The 24,951-nt window shown below is 40.3% G+C and overlaps 1 protein-coding gene across 2 annotated transcripts; it reads right to left on the bottom strand.

Moving 5' to 3' along the window:
• Eif2s3 (eukaryotic translation initiation factor 2 subunit gamma) lies at positions 1 to 23,538 on the bottom strand. Of its 2 annotated transcripts, none has more exons than XM_028779608.1 (12): positions 23,465 to 23,538; positions 22,372 to 22,435; positions 20,680 to 20,807; positions 20,470 to 20,591; positions 16,875 to 16,969; positions 15,799 to 15,957; positions 14,575 to 14,709; positions 12,818 to 12,912; positions 11,581 to 11,725; positions 9,121 to 9,290; positions 8,084 to 8,256; positions 1 to 2,456 (listed from the first exon to the last, which is right to left on the bottom strand). In XM_028779608.1, the coding sequence occupies exons 5-12, from the start codon at positions 16,927 to 16,929 to the stop codon at positions 2,393 to 2,395; spliced, it is 996 nt and encodes a 331-aa protein (XP_028635441.1). In that variant the 5' UTR covers positions 16,930 to 16,969; positions 20,470 to 20,591; positions 20,680 to 20,807; positions 22,372 to 22,435; positions 23,465 to 23,538; the 3' UTR covers positions 1 to 2,392. The 2 variants fall into 2 exon arrangements, with proteins under 2 accessions (XP_028635441.1, XP_028635440.1); XM_028779607.1 differs by lacking the exon at positions 23,465 to 23,538 and adding an exon at positions 23,258 to 23,376.
• Positions 23,539 to 24,951: the final 1,413 nt, after the last annotated feature.

Below are 24,951 nucleotides of genomic sequence, written 5' to 3'. Positions count from 1 at the left end.
TAAATTAACACTTGATTCAGAACCTTGTTTTATTTGTTTTCTTCATGCTACAATACAACCTTTCAGAGTAAAATACATAATGTCCATAGATTTCCTCAAACACAAGACTCAAAGCTGCAGTTCTAAACCTCTCTAAGGCAGCTGCAATATCCAAAAGAGCACAGCATAGTAACTGTGGCACTAAATCCCATTTGTACGTAAATCAAAAGAAAAGCAACCGAAAGAACCAAAAATCAGTGACGTCATTATTTGGGATGCACATTTCTAAACTTACTTCTTTCTCAACACCGGCAAGTTTTAAAAACTACTGAAGCCTGGACTCCACCCCAGGGCTCTTTTCCCCTCCTTGAAACTTCCCCAACAATTCTTACGTCAGCCAGAGTTGGAAATCATTGCTGTAAGAGTATCTAAGCAAAAACATGATTTAAAAAGCACAGTACAAGAAAATTGCAGACACGTGGGGAATAGATTTAGAAACCAAAGGACACAGTTTTTGAACAATTTTTACCTCTTTCAAGGCTCAAAGATTACCCATAGCACAATTTCCGCCATAATCCTATCAACTAAGGAAAGGTACTACTGCTAGGGGCAGTGGAGCCAATGGTAGAGTGTTTATTCATCATGCAAGAGACTGTTTCATCCATAGCTTACTAAAACAAAGACCTCAAAAAAGCAACCTGGACAGAACCTTGTCAATTATCACTAATCACCCATTGTTATACTCTTTGCCACTGAGGGAAGAGTGAGATTTTAGACATAAATAATAAAGACGTAGTCTCAGGGCACTGGAAGAGTAAGAACTCTGGTACTTGATTCCTAAGGTCCCATCCAGGAAATGAATAATAAAGATCCATCTGTGTTAAGGGTATGGGCATGCAATTTCTTAAGAGCGGTGTTCATTTGAGCCCATTGGTTGTCTTCCTTCAAATTTCAGACAACAGAATCACAAATAGAAGGACAAATAAAGGGGTAGGTCTTTATCTTTTACTAATTGCCCTTCACACTATGGAGCTACTCACAGATGAACCATGAGATCATTTCAATTTAGGTAAGTTCATGATACACGTGCTATACTAAAGGCTGGTTGCAGCAAGGTTTCACTTCAAACTTTCATTGATTGATAAATTAGACATGATTTTGGGAATGTTTTACTTTTGCTAAAATGTAGATTTGATCCAACGTATTATATAGTATACCACTCTTCACATTTACTTTTAGGCCCCATATTACAAGTAGGTTACAGCCCTAGCAATGGGCAAAGAAACACCTTGTGGTGGTATTGTTCGATATCAGGGGCAGAGGAGATGGCAGTCCTTTGTTCATCCTAGCTGATGGCCAAAACTCATCTTATGCCAAGGGCTTATAAAAATCAAATTAAATCAAGGCAGCGCAGCATGGGAAGAGAAATACAAGGTCTTGTAGACCTCCATGCCACCCATAGACCTGCCCTCCAGTACATGGCCATAGATACCTGCTTGTCACCATGACAGATGGGAGAGAAAAAAGGAATTGAAGGCTGTAGAGTGGAGAGAAGTAGCCTGTTATGAGTGGACATCCCTGCCATTGGGACCATGTTTGAGTCTGTGGCTCCACAGTGGCGGGTCAGTGTCCATGGTTCATTATTATCACCAGAGAATACTGGGATGTCTAGGCTATGCAGATTTGGCCCCACCCCTCATTGGATACAGCACTCTGGACAGCTGGCCCTGTCACTTGTCTGTTATGAGGCAGTGTGGATAGGATGCCCTCCCTCATTGCCACCTTCTAGGGAGAGCTGGCCTTAAGGGCATGAGCATCCCTGCACCTCACCTGGGCACACAGTGAAGCTGGCCCTGATGGTAAAGGCACACTAGGAGAGCTGGCCCAGCTCAGCTACTACCCTGGTCCAGATCCAGGGCTCTGAATTGACCTACCCCAAAATCACTATCATCTTCTAATGGTTGGGATCATGAAATGGCCAGCCCTGCTGTTCTAAAGTTGCAGGATCTCCACGATACAGCACAGCAACAGGGTAACTAGAGGGAGTCCTAACGAGGATCCAACACTGGTGTTGTCACAGAAGCTACAGCTTCCACGATGACTTGTTTTCTATGCTTTGTCTTGTTATTGTTGTTTGTGTGTTATTCATTTTGTGGGAGGTTGTGAGGGCAAAGGTCGGATATGAGGGGATGACTGGGATTAGGCTACATGATGTAAAACAAGGAATCAAAAAAAAAAAAAAAAAAAAAGTAGAGGTTACATTTTCATCACCAAAATATAAGATAAACTTATAGCTATTAGTAAGGTAATGAGCTATGAAATGAATTCTCTCTAGTATTGCTTTGAAAATATACCCCTAGGCTATTAAAAGAAATTCCGACTCCATCCCAAGGCATTGTTTAACTTGAAGTCTTCAGTCATCATCTACAGTCGGCTTAATGGTCACTCCTCTTCTTATCTGACCCCAACCAATTAAACTGCAAAATAAAAATAGAAGAAATTATGAGCTTCACCCCCACCACACTGGCATCACCACAGTACCATATGACCGTGCAGTACCCGTCTATCTTCTAAATTCACCTGCTTCACCATAAAGAAAGCTTACACCATTTTTTCGGGCTTTAAAAAGGAGATGGGAGCTGGAGAGATGGCTCAGCAGTTAAGAGTATTGTCTGCTCTTCCAGAGGTCATGAATTCAATTCCCAGCAACCACATGGTGGCTCACAACCATCTGTAATGGGATCCGATGCCCTCTTCTGATGTGTCAGTGACAGGATGCTGATATACATTAAATAAATCTTAATAAAAAAATACTTCTTTAAAAGGCAGATGGATGGATGCTGAATGGCATGACAAGAAAATCAAACAAAACCTCCTGTCATAAATATACTAGTGAGTTGGGTGTGGTAGTACACACCTATAAATTCAAGCATTTGGGAGAGAGGAAAATGAGGAGTTAGTTCATGGCTACATATTAAGTGTGTGGCTAGCCTAGGCAACAGGAAATCACATCTTAAAAAACAGAAACTTGCCAGTTGTGGTGGTGTATGCCAGTACCCAGGAAGTAGAGGAAGGCAGATCTCTGTGTTTAAGAACTGCCTAGTCTACAAAGTGAGACCTTGTATTAAAGAAAACAAATAAGACCTAAGTTATTTGGAGAGGTGGCTCAATGGTGAAGGGCACTTGCTGCTCTTGCAGAGGACCTGGGTTCAGCTCCTAGGACCCATATGGTAGCTCACAATCACACAGATTTATGAATTACAACACTGGGCAAGCATGTAGTACACATATATACATTCAGGAACACATTCATTCACATAAAATATATTTGTCTTTAGTGGTCTATCAAAAAACCAAAACAGAACAAAACAAAAAACCACCTACCCATTCAGACTGTTCAGATCCACTTAAGGAACCTTCAGATCACTCAAATTATATCTCTAACATGTCTTGTGTGCACGCACCTGTCTGTCTGTATATGTGGTTTTTTTTTTAAAAGGACTTTCACTATGTAGTTCTGGATGCCTGGAAGTTGCTTTGTAAACTAGGCTGGCCTGGAACTTGAGGTCCACCTGAGTATGCTTCCTATATGCTTGGATTAAAGGCCTGTGCCATTATACCAAGCTCAAATTTAAAAAAACAAAACAAACTGTAATTATCTATGTCTATCTTTGGAAAATGCTTTCTTTCCATTGACAGTGCCTCATCAGATCACAATGTCTTTAAATAACATCAGTTGGGAAAAGAAAGAACCACAGAAACACTAAGCAGACTGCTTTCCACAGCAGGACTTGGCTAGCAGTGGTATGACATCCTTTTAATCCCAGCACTCAGGAGGCAGAAGTGGATGGATGATTGGGAGTTTCGGGCAAGCTTAGTCTATACAGCTAGTTCCACACAGCAGCCAGAGCTACATAGAGAGACCCTGACTTTTTTTTGGGTGGAGGTGGTGGTAGAGATAACAAAAGGTCAGTGACTGCTACACCATACGGTGACAATTCAGATAAATGTTTTTAGCAAGAATGCAATGAGACTGTCACTTGCAAAGTATCAAAGAAAGATGGACAAATGAAATAGGTGGTGAGGAACACAGCCAAGGCACAGGGGAATAATTTTGAGGAAAATCCAGGCTGTGGAATAGTCTAAACCAACAGAAAAGATTAAACAGACCAAAACTGGTTTCCAGAAAGATCCCAAATACCCTCAAGCAGCAAGAAAATAATAGGAATTCTTTAGTGCAGCATTATGACAAGGTTTACACGATTCATTGTGATTGAGCCCTTAAGTATCAACAGATACAGCAAAGCAGGACTTTTTTGCTACAACTTTTTAAGTTAAAACGACAGTGTCATAGACCATGATGCATTGAGGAACGGTGAAGGAGTAGACCCAATTACTAATTTGGGAAAGAACCCAGAACCAGAAATCAAAGGTAAATATGTGCTTTCCAGCTAGTGCATAGACTTGTATTTCTAAAACTGAAGTAGAGAGGTACAAAACGAGCCTGGAGCATCTTGTGTTAGAGAATAAGCTTGTACCAAAAGAAACAACAAAATACAAAATGGATAAGAGAACACACAGGAACCAGCTTAAGGGTCACCATTGACAAACTCTTGGACAATTTGTACATCAAAATAAAAGACAGCAACAGAACAACAGATCATAGCCTAATGAATGAAACAGAACCCTGTGACTCTGTATGATCAAAGCGGGGAATCAATAATGGAAAGGAAAATGCCAAACCAATGATGTGGGCTGATGAAACTGGTAGGGGAGGGCGATGGAGGGCAGAATCAGAGTTTCAATCAACAAAGTTCAATTTAGGCAAAAATGATCAGTGAATGATAAATATAGGCAAGAGGGAGATCTGCATACACAGGGTCTCCCTGTCTCCCTAAACACACACACACTCACTCACTCTCTCTCTCTCTCTCTCTCTGTGTGTGTGTGTGTGTGTGTGTGTGTATACACACTCCTATGAATGTGTTTCTATGAGCTAGCCCAGGCTGCCTGCAAACTCAGTGCTGAAGATGACTTTGGAGTCCCAATCCGTGTATCCACCTCTCAAGTGCAAGGATTAGTCTGAACTAGGTTTATCTAGTCTCCTAGGGGTTTTTTTTGTTTGTTTGCTTGTTGTATGAATTTCAAGGGTAATTAGGAGTAACGATAGCAGGAAAGTTGGATGCCTTCACAACAGTGAGTCAGCAGAGAACAGCCAGTCATTACGTACCTCTGGCCATGATTCCCTGAGAAGACATGACTACCCATATAAGAATTCCAGGGGATTCAGCTCCGAGCACCCTCATTGGCTCACAATCACCTGAAACTCCAGGTCCACAAGATATGACAACTCAGTCCATGGGCACTGTAACTATGTGTACATATCCACACATGCATGCATATATGAAATTACCCCAAAGTACTCAAAAAAACTAATTTCTATAATCCTCAAATGTGTCAATGTCAAATAAACACAAAGGAAGGCTGAGGAAGAATTATTGGGTCAAGTGACAAAATTGGAGGCTGGACTATATACTTTAGTAGTTTATCAACGTTATGTGTTCTTTTTCTCCCTCTTTCCCATCACCTAAAAAAACTTCATCCATCTATTTCTTTTGCTTGTGTATGTGTGTGCATGTGCCAGGGTGCACATGTGGCAGTCAGAAGATGTAAGACAATAACTTTTGCGACCTGGTTCTGTCCTTCCACTATATAGGTCTGGTAAATAAATTTAAGACATGAGGCAAGGGCTTTAACCTGTTGAGCTACCTGACCAGATGCCATCACCACCCCCACCCTAGTTTTTTTATGTGAGTACACCGTTGTTCTCTTCAGACACACCAGAAGAGGACATCAGATTCCATTACGGATGGTTGTGAGCCACCATGTGGTTGCTGGGAATTGAAGTCAGGACCTCTGGAAAAGCAGTCAGTGCTCTTAACTACCAGTTCGCTTTTTTTTTGAGACAAGGTTTTACTGTTAGCCCAGGCTAGCCTTGAACAGAGAGATCCACCTACCTCTGCCTCCCCAGTACTGGAATTAAAGGTATGTGCCACCACCAGCCACTTCCTCTCTCACCCATTTTGAAACAGGATTTTAATACATAGCCCTGGTTGGCTGGAACTTACAACGTAGACAAGGCTGGCCTCGAACTCATGGAGATGCATCTGCCTCTGACTCCTAAGGGCCAGGATAATAGGCATGTGCTACCATGCCCAACTTTATTTTTTTTTCTTTTTTAACATTTTTAAAACATTTATTTTATTATGTTATAAATTGTTCTACCTGCATATATGCCTATACACCAGAAGAGGGCGCCAGATCCCATGGTGAGCCACCATAGTTGCTAGGAATTGAACTCAGGTCTTCTGAAAGAGGAGTCAGTACTCTCTCAAAAGCCACCTCTCCAGACTAGCCCCCTCACTCCTCCACCCCATCTCCACTTTTTATTTCATGTGTATGGGTGTTTTATACATACATATATATCTGTGTACCATGTGTCTGCCTGGTACCCACAATGGTCAGAAGAGAGGGTTGAATCCCTTGAAACTAGAGTTAGAGAGAGGTGAGCTGTCATGTGGGTGCTGGGAATCCAACTTCTCTGGAAGAGCAGCCATATCATCCGCTAAGCCATCTCCCTAGCTCTCACTGTTTCTTTTGAGATAGAATTTCAGTCTATAGTGCAGAATGGTATAAAACTTTGTAGCCCAGGCTGGCCTTGAACTCCCTATAATTCTCTTGGCTTCAATGTTCAATTTCTTGGTTATGAAAAAGAATGCCCTTGTTTTGTAGAGATATTGCTTAACTATTAGGACATCAAAAAGCATGACATACACAATCGAAAAATATGTGTGTGTGTATCTTTCTAGACAAGGGATATTTATAAGTTTTCTATATAATTCTTACAACGTCACTGTTAAGTATATATAATTTATTTCCTTATGTGCATTTAGTGTTCAGCCTACATGTATGTCTAGTGAGGGAGTCGGATCCACTCACAGTTGTGAGCTGCTGTGTGGGTACATGGAATTGAACCCTAGGTCCTCTGGAAGAGCAACCAATGCTCTTAACCAATGAGCCATCTCTCCAGCTCCCACTGTTAAGTACAAAATTAACTAAAAATAAAAAAAAGTTTATGGTGGTCAGGTATGCCTTTAATGTCAGCATTCAGAAGACAGAAGGAGGCAGATCTCTATGAATTTGAGTCTAGCCAGGGCTACGGTGATTCCCCCCCACCCCCCCAAGAAACAAAGTTGGGCAGACCTGGGAGGAAAGGGGCCGGGGAGAATTGAGTATGATCAAAATACATGTTTTTTTTTTTTTTTTTAAATTGTATACATTTGACTGTCCTACAACTTGCTCTGTATCCTGGGCTGGCCTCAAACTCAGAGGTCTACCTGCCTCTGCTTTCTGAGTGCTGGAATCAAAGGTGTGCACCGCTGTTGCCCAGCAGGTCAAAATAAAAATAAAATAAAGTCCAAGATTGATAAAGATTGCTTAGCAGACAAAGGCACTTATCACCAGGCCTGACTTCCCAGAGTTTGATCCCCAGAACCCACATGGTGGAACAAGAAGTTGTTCTCTGACCTCCACATGCATACTGTGGCATGTGTACACACCTATACACACATACACAAATAATAAACAATGTTTAAAAAGGATGTTGGCTGCCAAGTTGGATGACCGGAATTCAATCTCTGGAACTCACATGGCAGCAAAACCAACTCTATAAGTTGCTATGACTCTCTGACACACTCTCTGTCTCTTTCTCACACACACACACCACACACACACACACACCACACACACTAAATAAACGAAGGGGGAAAAAGTCAGATGATGGAGATGATGGAAATATTGAAACTAAGTCACTGTTTTTATTTTTTGTATAGGTTATACCTAAAACAAAAAAAGGAAGCCAATTGAAGTATTTGTACTAATAGAAAGAAAAACAAATCAAGGCTATAAAAAAGCTTTAAGGACCAAACAAACAAAAGATGAGAGCTAAAGTCACACTGCTGTGTTCAAGGGGAAGTGTGTCCATACATATACCAACAAGAACTTAAGCTCTTTAATAGACAGTGGCAAAGGTGAACAAACTTACCGCCAATGTTTCTCAACTCTTCTGCTAAGGGCAATTTTTTCTCCTACTTCTGTGCACACAGGATTGGTCAAAACAATCTTGCCCAAATCAGCCTTGACAGCACTAACTCTTCCCCCTGTTGACAGGGATCCTATGTTGACCATAAGCACTTCATTCTTAGACAGCTTTTGGACCTAGGAGAATAAAGTGGAAAAAGAGGAACAACACATAAGAAAGTGTTTTCTGAAGAGTGTGGTGGCACACAGTTTTAGCCAGGTACTCAGGAGGCAGAGGCAGACTGATCTCTGTGAGTTTGAGACCAGCCTGATTAACATAGTAAGTTCTAGGACAGCCAGGGTTATATTGAGAGACTCTGCCTCAAAAAGCCAAACAAATAGTTTCTGTTTTGGTGGGGATTTAAAAAACAACAAAAACCAAACACCTAAAATGGATTGCCATAGGTGTTGATTCTCTCCCCTCACCATAGAGGGTTTTTCTGTGTAGTCCTGGCAGTCTTTGAACTCAAGAGATCTGCCCCTTCCTCCCCAATGCTGGGATTAAAGGCGTGTACTGCCACTTCTGGCTCTTCTTAATTTTTACTTTTTATTTTGTTTTTCGAGACAGGGTTTCTCTGTGTAGCCCTGGCTGTCCTGGAACTCACTCTGTAGACCAGGCTGGCCTCGAACTCAGAAATCTGCCTGCCTCTGCCTCTCAAGTGCTGAGATTAAAGGTGTGCGCCACCACTGCCCAGCTAATTTTTTATTTTTAATTTTAAAATTTATCTATATTTCATGTGTGAGTGTTCTGCATGTATACCTGTATGTCAGAAGAGGACATCAGATCACATTACAGATGGTCGTGAGCCACCATGTGGTTGCTGGGAATTGAACTCAGGACCTCAGTCAGTGCTCTTAACCTCCAGTCATCTCTCCAGCCCTGTTCTTGATTTGTTTTTTTAAAGGAAGTCGTACTTACACATTTACATTATAAAAGAGCAAAACTGAGTCTAGTACTGCTGCTGGTCCCTTTCTGAAACATGAGTTATACAAAGCACATACCTTTGCTGCTTTCTTGTCTCCTTCAGTACGTACACCCAGAAGACGTCTAAGCAGGAAATAGGAAATTTCCAGTTCTGTGAATATTTCAGGTAAAGCTCCAACTGCACCAAGCACTTGTCCCACCATTCTGTCAGCTCTGCACAAAGTGGGATCGATCTTTGTTCCAACTCCTAATATAAAGTAAAATGCATATAGCCTTATTATGTAAAACACTCTTGGAATGATTTACACCAAAGTCTAGTTAAGAACTGACACCCTTTCACAGATACCTCCATTTTCATACATATATGTTAAGCATGACAAAATACTTGTTCTATTTTAACTTCTTTTTGGTTTTTTAAGACATAGTTCCTCTGTAGAGTAGGCTAACCTCACAGTCAGAGATCCGCCTGCCTCTGCCTCCTGAATGCGGGGATTAAAGGCGAACGCCACCACTGTCCAGCATTCTTTTTCAGACCGGCTCCTAACATGTGAGGCTGGCCGCCAACTTAGAGAGCTATCCGAGTTTGCCTGGGATTTAAAGGCCATCACATCTTTCACTTAAATTTAAATTTTCAGTGAAAATAAGAACAAGCCTTTTTAAAAGGAACTTACTCTCCCTTAATTTTTTAAGGTCCCACCCCTTGTTGCCGTCCCCCCTCCCATGTTTGGATGCATCCAAGCACTATGTGCATGTAGTACCCACAGAAACCAGAAGAGGGCAACAGACACCATGCAAAGAGTTACAGACTTATGAGCTGTTTAAAGTACTAGAAACTGGGTCCTCTGGAAGAGCTTTTAAACATGGAGCCATCTCTTTAGGCCTGTAGTTTTTATATTTAAGCTATGTGTATATGTATATATCTGTGTGTGGACCTCTGTAGGTTAAGTGTGGCACCAGAAGAGCTCTTGAGGAGCTTGCCAGGTGGTTGAGAAATGCTCATAAATTCAGGCCTCTACAAAAGCAGTGACATTTCTAACCACTGAGACACATCTCTGGTCATTATAGTAAATTTTTAATTACATGACAGAAAAGAAAAATGAATTGTACACATTTTCTTTAGTCCAAAGGTACATTTTGAATCTTGCCTTTTTCTCAGCAATGGCAAAGTAATTTTAAGAAACTAAAAAAACCCTTAAGTCATTTTAGTAATTCCCACCTGGTAGAAGTGGAGTGAGTTCAAAGACAGCCTGGGTAACCTTGTGAGATCCTTTCTCAAAAGGAAAGAGTGAGGCTGGAGAGACTGCTCAGTGATTAAGAGCACTGGCTACTTTTCCAGAGGATTCAGGTTCAATTTCCAGCACCCACAGGACAGCTCGCAATTGTCTGTAACTTTAGTCTCGGGGTTCAATGCCTTCTTCTGATCTTTGTGGGCGCGCGCGCGCACACACACACACGTGCACACACACAACACACACGCACTCTACTCACATACATAAAAATAAATAGTAATCTAATTTAAAAAAAAAAAAAAAAAAGACAAAGGAGGCTAAGGCTATATATTAGTGGTAAAGTACCTGCTTGGCATGTTCTAGACTTTAGGTCCAAACACCTGTACTTCAAAACAATAGCCAGAAATAATTATTGCTAATAAGTATCTTCTACCAAAATACACTTTAAAAATACTGTTCATTATTAATGTGGATGCTTGTTTGAGTGAGCAAGCACCTTTACCTGAGTCATACTGCCAGCTCCAAATGTGTTCTGTTTAATATTTCAAGATGTACCAACAAGGCCAAGTGTGGTGGTATACACCAGTAAGTCTACCACTTGGTAAGCTGATCCAAGAGGGTTGCCTTGAGTACCAACCTAGCCAAAATTACACGGCAAGAGTCTATGTCAAAAATTAAAATGGCCTGAAGAGATGGCTCAGGGGTTAAGAGCACTGACTGTTCTTCCAGCAACCATATGGTGGCTCATAACCATCTGTAATGGGATCTGATGTTCTCTTCGGGTGTGTCTGAAGACAGCTACAGTGTTTATTTATATACATAAAATAAGTAAATACTTCTTTAAAAAATTAAAACAGAATGTGGTAGGACATACCTTTCATATCAGCACTTGGGAGGAAGAGGAAGGTAGATCTTTGTGAGTCTGAGGCCAACCAAGACTATGGAGAGAGACTGTCTCAAAACAAACAAACAAACACGATCCCACACACACAACGAAAACAACCAAAGGGAGGTAGAGAGATGTCTCAGTAATTAAGAGCACTTGCTGCTCTTGCAGAGAAGCTTGGGTTTGGCTCCTAGAACTCACAAGGCAACATACCACCTTTGAAACTCTAGTTTCAGGCTGGTCTGATGCCCTCTTTGGCATTCCTGGGCATTGGTACACATGCTGTACATACAGACATATGCAAATAAACTCATACACATAAAAATAAAGAAGTTTGTAAAAACAAAACAAACCTTACAATCTATCTTTCCTATGAAATGTACCACAGATCTCTATAAACTAAAAGAGAGTAAAGTCCTTACCAATGAGACCACCTGGGGCAGCATACTGAAGATCATTATGTTCGGCAAAAAGTGACACAATTTTGGAAAAGATTGGTTTACACATGAGTTTTCCTTCACTGTCTTTGGAGACAATACCAGGTCTGACTTCTATCTCCTGGCCTACCTGTAAACACATAATTGGTAAGAATTATAGAACCATACATTTATTATTTGCCTACCAATGTTATAACAGGGAAACTAAACTGTAACCAAACTAAAAAGACAATCTTTTCTCTAATTTCCAGATTAGTACTTTTATTTACTTATTATTTTCATGGTCTGTAACTTACTAGGTAGAAGAGGCTGGCCTTGAATTCAGATACAGCCTGTTTCTGCCTCCCAGCCGTGCACTACCATGCCAGCTTAAAATTACTTTAAAAACAAATAAGTAAACAAACAAAAAGCCACACACACACACACACACACATATATATATGGTTTTCGAGACAGGTATCCTAGAAGGCACTCTGCAGAACAGGCTGGCCTTGAACTCAGAGATCAGCCTGCTTCTTCCTCTGAATTTAAAGGTATGCACTACTATGCTCAGCTATTTTTTTTTTTTTTTAAAGGAAAAACCTGGCATGGAGGAGATGGATGTCTTTCCAGTTAAAGAGCACTTGCTGCTTTCGCAGAAGACCAGAGTTCAGTTCTCAGCACCCACATGGCAGCTCACAACCACGTCTAAGTTCCAGGGCATTCAATAACCCTCTTCTGGCCTCCTTAGAAAGATGGAGACAAGCATCCATATCTATGAAATAAACAAATCTAAAAGAAAAATTTAAAATCAGTCCCACTCAAGTGTTGTAAATTATAAATAAACCCGTTGTCACATAAAATGTCCCATATTCATTAGAAAACTATAGAGATCAGACATCTTCCAAAGACAAAACTAAAACCATAATCAATACCAGACACCACAAAAAAGCCATTTTTCACTGGGCATAGTGGTGCACGCCTTTAGTCCCAGCACTTGGAAGGCAGAGGCAAGGGGATCTCTGAGTTTGAGTTCAGCCTGTTTAAGATTAGGGTGGTCTGATGAGCTGGCCCAGAGGATAAAGGTGCTTATCTTACCATCAAGCCTGATAACCTGAGTTCAATCCCAAAGACATATTGGAGTCAAGCCCTGAAAATTTGTCTTACCTATGCACTGGAGCACTTATATGCATAAACACACAATAAAACAAATATACAGAGTAACAAGTCAAATTCGATTTACCTTCAATACTCCTTTTAGAATACTACCACCAGCTACACCCCCCTTAAGGTCATCGACTTCACAGCCAGGTTTGTTGACATCAAATGACCTGATAACTAAAAGAAAAATTTAAAACAAATTAAAGCCATTTCTATGTATTTTAATTTTAGCTTTAGAAGACACATTCTTTTCCATATCAACTTTTCTAAAAACAATCTAATGATAATGCTTTAATGTCTGCTGAAGTATTACCTGTAATAGGAAAAAAAACCAAAGAAATAGCTTGACAGTTCATTAAGATGGTTTATTTTAGTATGTCAATACTATAAAGGTGTCTCTACCATGGAATATCATACATCTGTTTGAAACTAATGTTAAAATTACATGTAACAATCTGGGATGGGTTTCATATACTGTTAAGAAAAAAATAGTAGCTGGGTGGGAGGAAGAGAAGAAGGCAGCAAAGACAATCACCATGACCCTGGAGAGACAGAAGGAACAGATTTACATCTGTGCGGAGGGGTGGGGTGTGGTATCATCTGAAATGTAGGAGTAAAGGGAAAGTGGCCCCCCGAAGGGATGCCCAGAAGTATGTTGGGCAGCAAAGACCAATGGGCTTCACAGAATGGTAACAGGGCAGCAAAGTTCAAAATAGATTTAGAAGGTGTTGAGTCAGCAGTACCAGAAGGAAGAACATGCCAGCCTTGTGAAAGCTAGTAAGGCATGTTAAAATAAGCTTGTGTGTGTGTGTGTGTGTGTGTGTGTGTGTGTGTGTGTGTGTCTTTCACTCGCAGGTCCAAAGATACATAGATAGTTCCTGGGTGGGCAGAAAAACTCACTGCTACAGATACATGGCTTGCCCTTCACATCTAAGGGTTCTGTCCAGCCAAGGAGAAAACAACTTATGTAACGAGCACAAAAGTCTTCTCCCACCCCCCTTTTTGGTGAGAGCCATTATCCCCTATGCATCCTCATTATTTACATAGCATTTACAATAAATTAGCTATTATTACTTAAGGCACACAGGAGGGGACTGGATGTACATCAGTGGCACTGCCCCGCCTGGCAGTCATCAATGAAGTATACAGGAGACTGTACTTGGGTACATGCAGTACACCATTTTATTCACCTTTTTTTTTGGAGAGAGAGGTTCTCACTATGTAGCCTTGACTGACTTGAACTTACCCTGTAGACGAGGCTAGCCTTGAATTCACAGAGATCCACTTGTCTCTGCCTCCCAAGTGCTTGGGATTACAGGTGTTTGCTACCATGCTTGGTATTTTATATATAGAATTTTTGCATTTTATGGTTTCTACAGTACAAATTTACTTTTAAAATAAAACAATTCTAAGACTATATTACTTATTCTTGTATCACCTAAGAGAACATTTCCCAACAATCACACAAACAGCTCTAAATGAAGACCTGGAAAGGCCTTTGAAAAGGCTCCTACATCTTTGAGCAGCAACCACAGCTCAGTGAAATCAAGCCTATTAGTTTTTCAGCAATGGGACAATGACATCATTTGTATTGAAACTATAACATCTCACAGTGTGTAATTCCCTAAAAAATATTGTGTTACTCCATGTTGGTCGCCTAAAATACCATATACTCAGCACAAAGGGTTTCTTTTGTACTCAGGGCTCTGTCAACCAGCAGTATAATCTCAAGACATTATTTCAAATAGGTTTTATGGATTTATCACCACCTCTGCAGAAAGAAAAAATACTAATAAAAAACACAGAAGAGTCCAGTTAAATGTGACTCCTGTTACTCACCAATGAGACGAGGCTCTGAAGTGAAGTCTCTTGGGGGCACTGGTATTTTCTTCACTATGTACTCACAGACGACTTCAATATTGTACTTCAGCTGAGCAGAAATTGGAATAATTGGCGCCCCTTCTGCTACTGTTCCTACACACCAAAAAGATCAAAATCCTTGAGTTTTACAAAACTTGGTCTAAACAGCTGTTAGATAAAGTAATTAGAGCTAATAGAGGCCTAAACATTTCCTCACAAATGCCAGTCAACAAGTAGAAAGTGGTCTATAAAGAAAGATTACATTACTCTATCTTAACTTCCAAAATAAATTATTTTTCCTATAAGGGGAAAACTGCTAAAATTACTTCAATGGGACTATTTAACAAAGGCAAAATGCTGTGTGTTTAAAGGAATAAAACATGAACACTCCTGGGAAAGAGCACTTTACCAGCTAAAAGATTTCTAACATGTAATTAACCTTCCCATAAATTTCAAGAGAAAATTACAGACTCTGATAATCAAAGACTGGCTGACATATATATTTTTTTCATCAAGCCAATTGGTCAAAGAAACAGCTCAAAAATAAATAGATTTTAATGAAAGTGGATTATTCTTTTTCATATTAGAACTGGGTTCCAACAAGAAAAGGCTAAAAAAATAATCAAATGTCAACAGTAACATGCATCATGTCCTCTTTGAAAGTGGAACTCGCAATGCTACTACAGAAAGGAACTCTGTGAAGATCATTCTTTTGTTCTTTTGAGACAGGGTCTCTTTATATAGTCCTTGCTGGCCTGGAACTAGCTATACACACCAAAAAGCTGGCCTTGAAGTCAGAGGTCTGCCTTCCCATGCCTGTATGATGCTGGGATTAAAGGTATGTGCCACGAGGCCCAGTAGAAAGATTGCTTTTAAATTTTTTTATTCATTTTACTAAGAATTTTTTTCCTGGGAGGCAGTGATGTGAACTTCCCTGTATATCCCAGGCAAGCACTCTACCATTAACATATACACTAAGCCCTTGGGTTTTAAAACATTTAATCTGATAGCATTTCCAAAATATACCTTCAGCTTTAACTTTGTACATTAAATTCAGAAATACTAGTTACAGTCTTAACAGGACCCCAGCAAGTAATGAGTAGAAAAAGCAGCACTTATGATACCTACATTTACTTTGTTTTAGATGAGGTACATTATCTCTCAAAGTGATGCTTTGATCCATTAGCTATTATAGCTTCTTACCTTGCACAAATGCGAGAATTTGCTCATATTGCTCCTTAGCCTGACTTTCTTTTACCAGATCAATTTTATTCTGTAAGATCAAAATATGCTTGAGTTTCATGATTTCTATGGCAGCCAGGTGTTCGGAAGTCTGGGGCTGAGGGCATGATTCATTACCAGCTAGTTGACAAAGAATAAAAAACATGCATAAGAATGACTAGAAATATCCAGACCATTCAATTTTAAAACCAGAAGGCAGACTGTTAGTTGTGAGGGGCTGGACAGAGTGTAATTGGGTAGTGACTACTTAACAGTCAGGGTGTTCACTTTTGTGGTGATGAAATTTAAATGTACTATCTCACGGAGTTCTACCCTTTATGTGATAAAATGGTAAGTTATACTTATGCACATATTCTACGGTCAACTCTGCTTTACCTCGTATCTTCATTCACTGTAGCTTCACAGTCCTCCTAAGCAAGAAGCTTCTGATGAACAAGAGTGTCTTCAAGAGCTTTTAGGACTATAGCTCAATCTAGTCTATGAATGCTCTGTTGCAGCCAAGCTCTTTTGAGGAGGCTTAACCTCAAGGCTACTCCTTAAAATGTGTGCCGTGAAGACAAGCAACAGTACACCACAATGGGCAAATTTTGCTCAGCATGCTAACAACTACCCTCCTCAGTCTGTTCATGTGTCCTGTACAATATCCTCTTGTATACCTAAAAATACATTTATACCTCTCAAATCTCTTAACAGCACACATAAGGAAACACAGCATTAACTCTGAAAACTCGCATGTTTACTAGACCATGGCAATTACTATAAATAAATCATACATATGCTTTAACATAAATTCTAAATGGAAATAAGATGTGAAACCACACCATATTCCTTTTAGGATACTATAAGACTTCTCAGAATCCATAAAGTCCAGGACTCTTTTGCTTAGTATTTTGTTTGTGGTATGTTAGGAGGAAATGGCATCCTGCATGTACTATTTCTAGTTATGCCTCTCTTAGCTAATGGACATGGCCTCCCAAGGTTTTAGTTCTTCCTGAAATAGTCCACTCAAGATTCATTCTCCATTCTGATGATTTTACCTATCAACAGAAGAGCTGCGTCCATCACTGCTGCACCGTTCAGCATCGTAGCCATCAAAATATCATGGCCAGGACAGTCAACAAAGGAAACATGCCTAACGATAGAGAGATAGCAATCAGTCTTAAGATCAATCAAAACCATTAGCAAACTACAGATTTCTTAACATCAAATCACATGGGAGCTAGTTCTCAATGTTATAAAATGGTTTTAAAACTTGGTGTTTAAAGACTTTGGGTCTGATTCTTCTGGCTTCTACAGGTACTGGTATATAGGTAAGTACAACCAGACAAACACACACATATAATTAAGAATAATAAATATGAAAAAAGAGAGTGAGGACTTTCATTTGAAAAAACACTTTGTCCAAATTACCACTACCCCTGAAAAACTAGAATTGTGTACCTAAAGTGAGAGGCAGCATGACTTTAAAATTATGGCACTCAGAGTCATGACTTTGTAAGAATTTGCTTTTTGGGACTTATTTTAATCTTTCAGAAGACAGAAGAGGGCATCAGATCCCCTGGAGCTGGAGTTACCAGCAGTTACGTCTGTCAAAAAACTGAACTCCAGTTCTCTGAATAAGAATAAATGTTCTTGGCTACAGAGCCAACTCTCCAGCCCTAGAGTCACAATTTTAAAAAGAACAAAAATGTATACTCACACTGCCATGATCTAAAACCGAGATCAAGGATCAGAAAACTATGGGCCTCAGATTTGGCCCACCACAGACTCATACATGAAGATACAATTTATGTGTGCTTTTGTAATAGAAGAGCAGAGATAAGTACTTACAACAGAGACTGTAAGGCCCACAAAGCAGAAAACATTTTGCACGTTACAAAAGAAGAATCTTTGACCAGAAGTGTCTCTGACTACTGCTAGGACCAGAGTGAGATAAGAGAGATACCTCAGGTGCACATTTTAAGGGGATGCCTAAACAGTAAAAACAGACCCTAGGGGGAAAAAAAAAGCTGGGCGGTGGTGGCGAACGCCTTTAATCCCAGCAGGCGGATTTCTGAGTTTGAGGCCAGCCTGGTCTACAGAGTGAGTTCCAGGACAGCCCAGGCTATAAAGAGAAACCCTGTCTCGAAAAACCAAAACCAAAACAAACCAAAACAACAAAAAAACAGACCTTGGAATATAAATCAGTGGTAAAGCATTTGCCGGCTAACATAGTGGGCCTTTGATGCAAGCCTGGTGCTAAAGAGAAAAGTTAAATTCAATACTTGGATAAAGAAAACCAGACCTCATAATGCCAAAATCTGTAATGATAAAAAACGTTTTAAATAGAAAAAAGATTATTAACAATAGCTTGCCCAAAAGGCATAGTGGTGAATATCTTTAATCTCAGCACTCAGTAGGCAGAGGCAAACAGATTTCCGAGTTCTAGGACAGCCTGGTCTACAGAGAAGTTCCAGGACAGCCAGGCCTATACAGAGTAAACCCTGTCTATAAAAACCAAACCACACCAAACAAACAAATTTAGGTGGTCTTTGTTACTGTGTCTGCTCTTTCTTCTATCCATTTCACCCCAACACTAGATGAGAGAAAAAAGATAGAAGGGAGAGAGAAAAGATCATTGGATAAAAGTCAGGGGTCAGAAAGAGGGTGATGTTATTGTTAAGACTATTTCCTGCTTATTTGGGGGTGTCCAGTTCCTTGGGGTAAGTTTGTTCTGCGACATTGGGATACCTAATGTCTTCTTGTTATTTCTTGTGTATGGAACTGTGACCAACAACAAACAATCGTAGCCTCTCAGGGCACAGCATTCATATACCCTCTGAAGAGTTGCCAGGATTTCAAACGTCAACTGCAGAAACTATCTGTGCCTGGTAAAATCAAGCCTATGGTAGAGCAGGGAGCAAATCAGTCACCTGCTGTGGACAATCTGAAGAAGCCCCATATCCTATACCTGGGACTAAAATGAAAACATATTCTTATAATATTTCTATGTTTGTTTGTTTTTTTTTTTTAAAAACCAAAACTCTAAAATTGTCACTACAAACAAGCATAACAAGTCACACAGAAGCCAAGAAAATATCAGAAACATGGTTGGCCTTTAAAGTTCTGATACTGGTAACTTTTTTGAAAGACTATCCCCACACCCTGGAGTGTTTGTTTTTCTGAGCACTTCCTCTTCAACTAAGTGTTTAACATGCATACTAAAATACCTTCAATAAAACCCCAACCCAACTTTGTAGGGGAAAACAGTGAGCCAGGTATGGTGGTATAAGCCTTTAATCACAGCACTGGGAAGGAGACAAAGGCAGGTGGGTCTCTCTGAGTTCCAGGCTAGCCAGGGCTACATACCGAGATCCTACCTAAATAAAACAGAATTCTACTATCCTATTCATTACAATTTTCTGAATTAATTTTAAAAATTGCACTAAAGTGGGGCTGGAGAGATGGCTCAGCGGTTAAGAGCATTGGCTGTTCTTCTACAGGACCTGGGTTTAATTCCTGGCACCCACGTGGCAGCTCACAACTGTCTGTAACTCCAGTTAGGGATCCAGCACCCTTATACAAACATACATGCAGGCAAAACAGCACTGCTCATAAAAATTGAATGAATTTAAAAAATAATTGTATTAAAGTATCTTGATTATTGAGATTTATTGGCTTCCCCTTCTTCCCTAAATTATGGGCCTGAGATGAATATCTCACTCTGTCCTCGATCTAAAATGGTCTTATGAGTTTACAATCGCAAAGATGTTAGTAACTAAGTATCAGCACCCTCTGGTAAAGAACCAACATGTGAAATCATATTCAGAAAATTATTTAGAAACAAGCCCATTTGTTTTAAAGAAGCAATTTTAAAAATAGATTTATCAGCCAGGTAGTTGTGACATATGCCTTTAATCCTGGCACTTGGGAGGCTTTCGAAATCCAAGGCTAACCTGGTCTATAGTGTAAGTAAGTTCCAGAACAGGCAGAGCTACACAGAGAAACCCTGTCTTGAAAAAAAAATCACAAAAGGAACAAAAGAGGGGAGGGAGGAGGCTTTATTCTTATCTAACAAACAGGAATGGCACTGTTAAATACAATGAGTTGCATTTTCTCTCCCTTCCTTTCTTGCTCATGCAATGCTTGCATTTAAAAAAAAAGGTTTGTAAAAGATTTATTTTTATTTTCTCAAATAAGTGTTTCATATCTAGTGCCCCCAAAGGTAGATCTCCTGGAACAGGAGTTACAAATAGCTGTGAGCCACCAAGTGGATACTGGGAATCAAATCTGGGCTTTGCAATTTTTCGGTTTGTAGAACTTTTAAAATTAATTTAAAAATACCTTACCTTTCAATTATTATCATTATATAAAATAAAAACATGAAATAACAGAAAATTGATGAAACCATTCATCAACTGAATTTGGCGTTCAGTTTCTTTTTGGTTTTTGAGACAGGGTTTCTGTGTAGCCCTGGCTGTCCTGGAACTCACTCTGTAGACCAGGCTAGCCTCAAACTCAGAAATCTGCCTGCCTGTGCCTCCCAAGTGCTGGGATTAAAGGCGTGAGCCACCACTGCCCGGCAAGTGTTTAGTATTTTAAGTACTTCAAAAAGCACAAAGCACAAAACAGTGGTTTAAGCATAAAAGTTACCTGACTAATTTGAAGTTCCCTTTGGTCCCTGGAATGTCTGTAGGAAACTCGTCTGGTGTACTACTCCCACATGATCTATAACATTCTGGTCTGGGACAACTTGGGTCATCAAGTTTATAAATCTATAAGAAAAAAAGAAACAACTAGATTTGATTTGTTACTTATGCAAAAATTAAAGTTAAATGGTTTGTTTCATTGTACATGGATCACCTTAGCATTAGCATATCCAAGCTTTATGGTAATGTTTCTTTCTAGCTCATTTTTGAATCTGACAGTGTGAACTCCAGAAATAGCCTTCACCACAGTTGACTTCCCATGAGCTACATGACCAATTGTACCTATTAACAAAAGACAACAAAATTAACTCATGCATTCAAGTACACCAAATATGTTTTCAAAGAGTGTTGAGTCAAAAAACTTAAAACTCTTAACCATAAACATCAATGTAAATCCCACAGTGATAGGGCTAACAACATGCTCTGCAGCTGTCTTTGGCTACTTTGTGGATTCTTCTCTCTCCTTTCTCCACCCTTCTAACCACCTCCGAGTAGATCACAGAATAAAACTGGGGTTGGAAAAGGGTCATTATTGTTAGACTACTTCCTGCTAATTAAGGGCATCGAGGTCCAAGTTCCTTGGGGCAAGTTTGATCTTGTCAGATATCCAATTTCTTCTTTGTACCCAACTACTAACCCAGACTCTCAGGGCCCTATCATTTATATACCCCCCTAAAAAGTCCCCAGGATTTCAAATGTCACACATAGAAACTATCTGCCGCTAGCAAAAGTCACACCTCTGCTAAAGCTTCTGTGGATGATCTGAAGCAGCCTCCATATCCCACACCTGGGATTAAAATGAAAAACACATTCTTAAAATATTTCTGTGATTTTTTTAAAAAAAGAAAATAAATCTCTAAACTGTCATTAAAATGGCTCAACAGGTAAAAGCACTTGTCACAAATACCGTTGGACCAGATTTCAATACCCAGAACCTATAGTAAAGGGGGAGAACTAATTCTGGAAAGTTGTCCTGATTTCCACACATTATAAATCTTCTCAGACCAGTTTTAGCAGAGTATATACTTGGGAAGTTGGGAAGAAGAAGCAGGATTTGAGGCCAGCCTGGACAATGTAGGGAGATATCATAAAACTTAAGATATTTTTAAATGTTCACTTGAAATGTTGTTACCCTGATTGAAAAATTATTTAGATTCATTTTATATACTCTTCTACTATTTCAAAAAAAAGAAAACCCCAAAACCCTAAAATCACCCCCTTAAACAAAACAAAACCACCAAAGATTCAATCACACACCCAGTTAATATGACAAACTCTGATACAACACAAAAAGGAACACACTCATAATCCTAGTATTCAGAAGTCTGTCTGAGTCAAGAGGATTGCCTTGAGTTAAAAGTCAGCCCAGACTACATAGTGAATGCCAAGCTAGGCAGTCTACATAGAATAGCTAGCCAGAATACATAGCAAGCCTGTCTCACCTCCTCTCCAAACCCAACAACAAAACCCCAGCCATACTATATTTTATACTCAAGCAATATACCTCAACAGTTCTAGGTGCCAATTAAGGAGGAAAGAATTTGACTTAATTATAGTTTATATATCAAATAAAGCCTTCTATAAACTGCCCTACATGGCAAGAAAATGCATTTTCACCTCCTAATTCACTACTGTATGATTACATACTGCCTTGTACTATTAAACTTTTCTTTCATACATATATCTAAAAAAAAAATAGTAATATTTTGTTCACAAGTGCTCCACACATTCATTTACACACTGACCTGCCCTGGATAATTTCCAAATAAATGTCTACATTATTCAATGAATTATACAAAAAGGGGAGGTTAAAATTACTTGTAAGTCAGTCTTCAAACTATCTTACCAATATTAATTGTAGCTTGTCTGCTGATAACTTCGTGTGAAAGTGGTGTCAACTTGGTAACATCCTGCAATTAAATATACTGTGAAATATAATCAATACAAGCCACAAGTTTTCCCTTGACTTTATATTCCTCAGGTACAACTTTTATGCCTCATATAAACAGCTCTCTTCTCCTGCTAATGTGTCTTTTCCCCTTAACATGCTGTTAAGACTGGGAAGATTATAAGTCTGCCATTGTCACACAAGACAAGTCCACTCACTAAGAGAGGTCTGGAGACGAAAGGCCACCTAATCCTGGAGTCATAGCAAGTCCTCAAATGTCCAACACAGAGAACAGTGTAGTCTGGTTTCCAATCCTTTACAGACTTAAACCTTAATGACTTTTTAACAATCTCGTTAGTCTCATACTGGCCCCCAACTAGATTTCGTAGCCAAGAATGTCCTTTATCTTCTAATCTTCCTATTTTCATCTCCTAAGTGCTAAGATTACAGGCATGTGCCTCTCCGGATGGAACTCAAAACTGCGTGGATGCTAAACATACACTCTACGCTATATTAATAATCCGGATGGAACTCACAACTGCGTGGATGCTAAACATACACTCTACGCTATATTAATAATCATCTACATATCTATTATGAAAGCTTAACTCCAGGAATTCCAAGTCTCACAATCGTTCACCAGTTTGAGGACTAGACAAGGTACTGGCGGTGGAGCTGGCATGCACACCTTGGACTCTAAGACTTTAGAGGCTCCAGCTCTAGGATATCTCCTTTACCCCATGCTCCAGCCACCCAGGGAACTGCCTCGTCTCCAGGCCCTTCGATAATCCACCCCCACCCCCCAAGCTCAGTGTGCCATTCCCGCCGCAAATCGAGACCTCACCAATGTGGCGAGATCCTGTCGGGAAAGATGTGGCTGCCCCAGAGTCACTCCAACCTCACCCCCAGCCATCTTGCTCAGAGAGAAAAGGAAAATGCTCGGCAGCCGCCTGACATAACGTAGGCCCCCTTGGGCGGGGCGAAGGAGAAGCGGCGGGAAGGTAGACTGCGGCACAGACCTGATAGAAAGAATGGCAAATGCAGCACTGACCTTACTGCTTGGAGTTCTCTCTGTTTTAATCTGTACAGAAACTCCGGGCGACCTTACTCGAAAACACGACACAAAGTTTCGGAATGTATCCGTTTTCAGTCCTGTTAGATTTTTGTGCAGGCATGACTTAGGGCAGCCTCAGGAAAGTCCCCTTGAGGGGAAGGTTATCAATGTGACACTGCGCGCAGGACAGAGAAACCATTTCCGTTTCCGTTTTTTTTTTTTTTTTTTTAAAATGTGCTGGCCGGAAGAACTTTCCAGAGTCTGGGCATCTTTACGTTTGGGTATAAATCAGAAAGTAGAAATGTCTCTTTTGTTTTATTCCATTAATTTATTTAATTGTTTTACCCATTTCTATAATCTAAAAGAGCGATATCAGCATGGGGTCCTCTTCCGCCTTACTGAAGCTCTGGACCGCACCGCGTGCTAAGCTGGCCATGCTCAAGCCGAGCGGTCCCCAGCGAGCTCGCACAGAGCGCCCTCCCTCGGAGATCTGGGGAAGGGCTCAAGGACTTACTGTCTGAAGAGGAAAGTTCGACAACCCCCGCCTTTACTCCCCCCACCCCCCGGCCCCCCAACCCCGTCGCTGGAAAAATTTCTAAGGCCAGTGAGCTGGTGTATGGTGACATTAGTCTGTATCCGCGTGAATGTAGCCTGGAAGCCGGGTGTCCACAGATTTTTTTTTTTTTCTGAAGCTGAACCTAGGAAACCCTCAATTAGGAAAAAAAAAAAAAAACATTAAATATTTAAATATCTCTGACATCTTATTTTCCTCTTGTGTTAAAAATAAGTGATGTTTTCTGTGAGTGCTGGCTCCCACGTCATCTCCGCACTCAGGAGGCAGAAGCACGAACTGACCAACCTGGGCTGTGTATAGAGACACTGTCTTCAAAACAAGCCCAAGAGGGCTGGGGAGATGGCTCAGCGGTTAGGAGCACTGACTTCTCTTCCAGAGGTCGTGAGTTCAATTCCCAGCAACCACATGGTGGCTGGCTCACAACCATCTCTAATGAGATCTGCTGCCCTCTTCTGGTGTGTCCGAGGACAGCTATGGTGTACTCATATACATAAAGTTTAAAAAAAACAAAAACAAAAACAAAGCTAAGAACATAGTAAGTAATGACAGGCTGGGTGGTGGTGGCGCATGCCTTTAATCCCAGCACTTGGGAGGCAGAGGCAGATGGATTTCTGAGTTCGAGGCCAGCCTGGTCTACACAGTGAGTTCCAGGACAGCCAGGACTACACAGAGAAACCCTGTCTCAAGGAAAAAAAAAAAAAAAAAAAAAGTAATGACAGGGGGCTGCTACAGTGTACTCATATACATAAAATTAAAAAAAAAGAAAACCAAGGGTAAGAACATAATTCTTAAGTAATGACAGGGGGCTGGAGAGATGAAAGAGCAATGATTAATTTTCCAGAGGTCCTGTGTTCAATTCCTAACCACATCTGTAATGGTATCGAGTGCCCTCTTCTGGTGCAAAGAAATC

This window comes from Grammomys surdaster, unplaced genomic scaffold (assembly GCF_004785775.1).
Source record: "Grammomys surdaster isolate TR1022 unplaced genomic scaffold, NIH_TR_1.0 357, whole genome shotgun sequence".
Taxonomy (NCBI): Eukaryota; Metazoa; Chordata; class Mammalia; order Rodentia; family Muridae; genus Grammomys; species Grammomys surdaster.
This window is presented reverse-complemented; position numbering and strand designations above follow the sequence as displayed.

What these genes read in the sequence shown, in the direction of transcription:
- Eif2s3 (XM_028779607.1), bottom strand. Translation starts at nt 23,326, where the DNA reads ATGGCTGGGGGTGAGGTTGGAGTGACTCTGGGGCAGCCACATCTTTCC. An exon ending in ACAAGCTACAATTAATATTG is followed by an intron (nt 20,808 to 22,371) that starts GTAAGATAGTTT and finishes TTTTGTTAATAG; the next exon opens with GTACAATTGGTCATGTAGCT. An exon ending in TTCTAAAAGGAGTATTGAAG is followed by an intron (nt 11,726 to 12,817) that starts GTAAATCGAATT and finishes ATGTGTTTACAG; the next exon opens with GTAGGCCAGGAGATAGAAGT.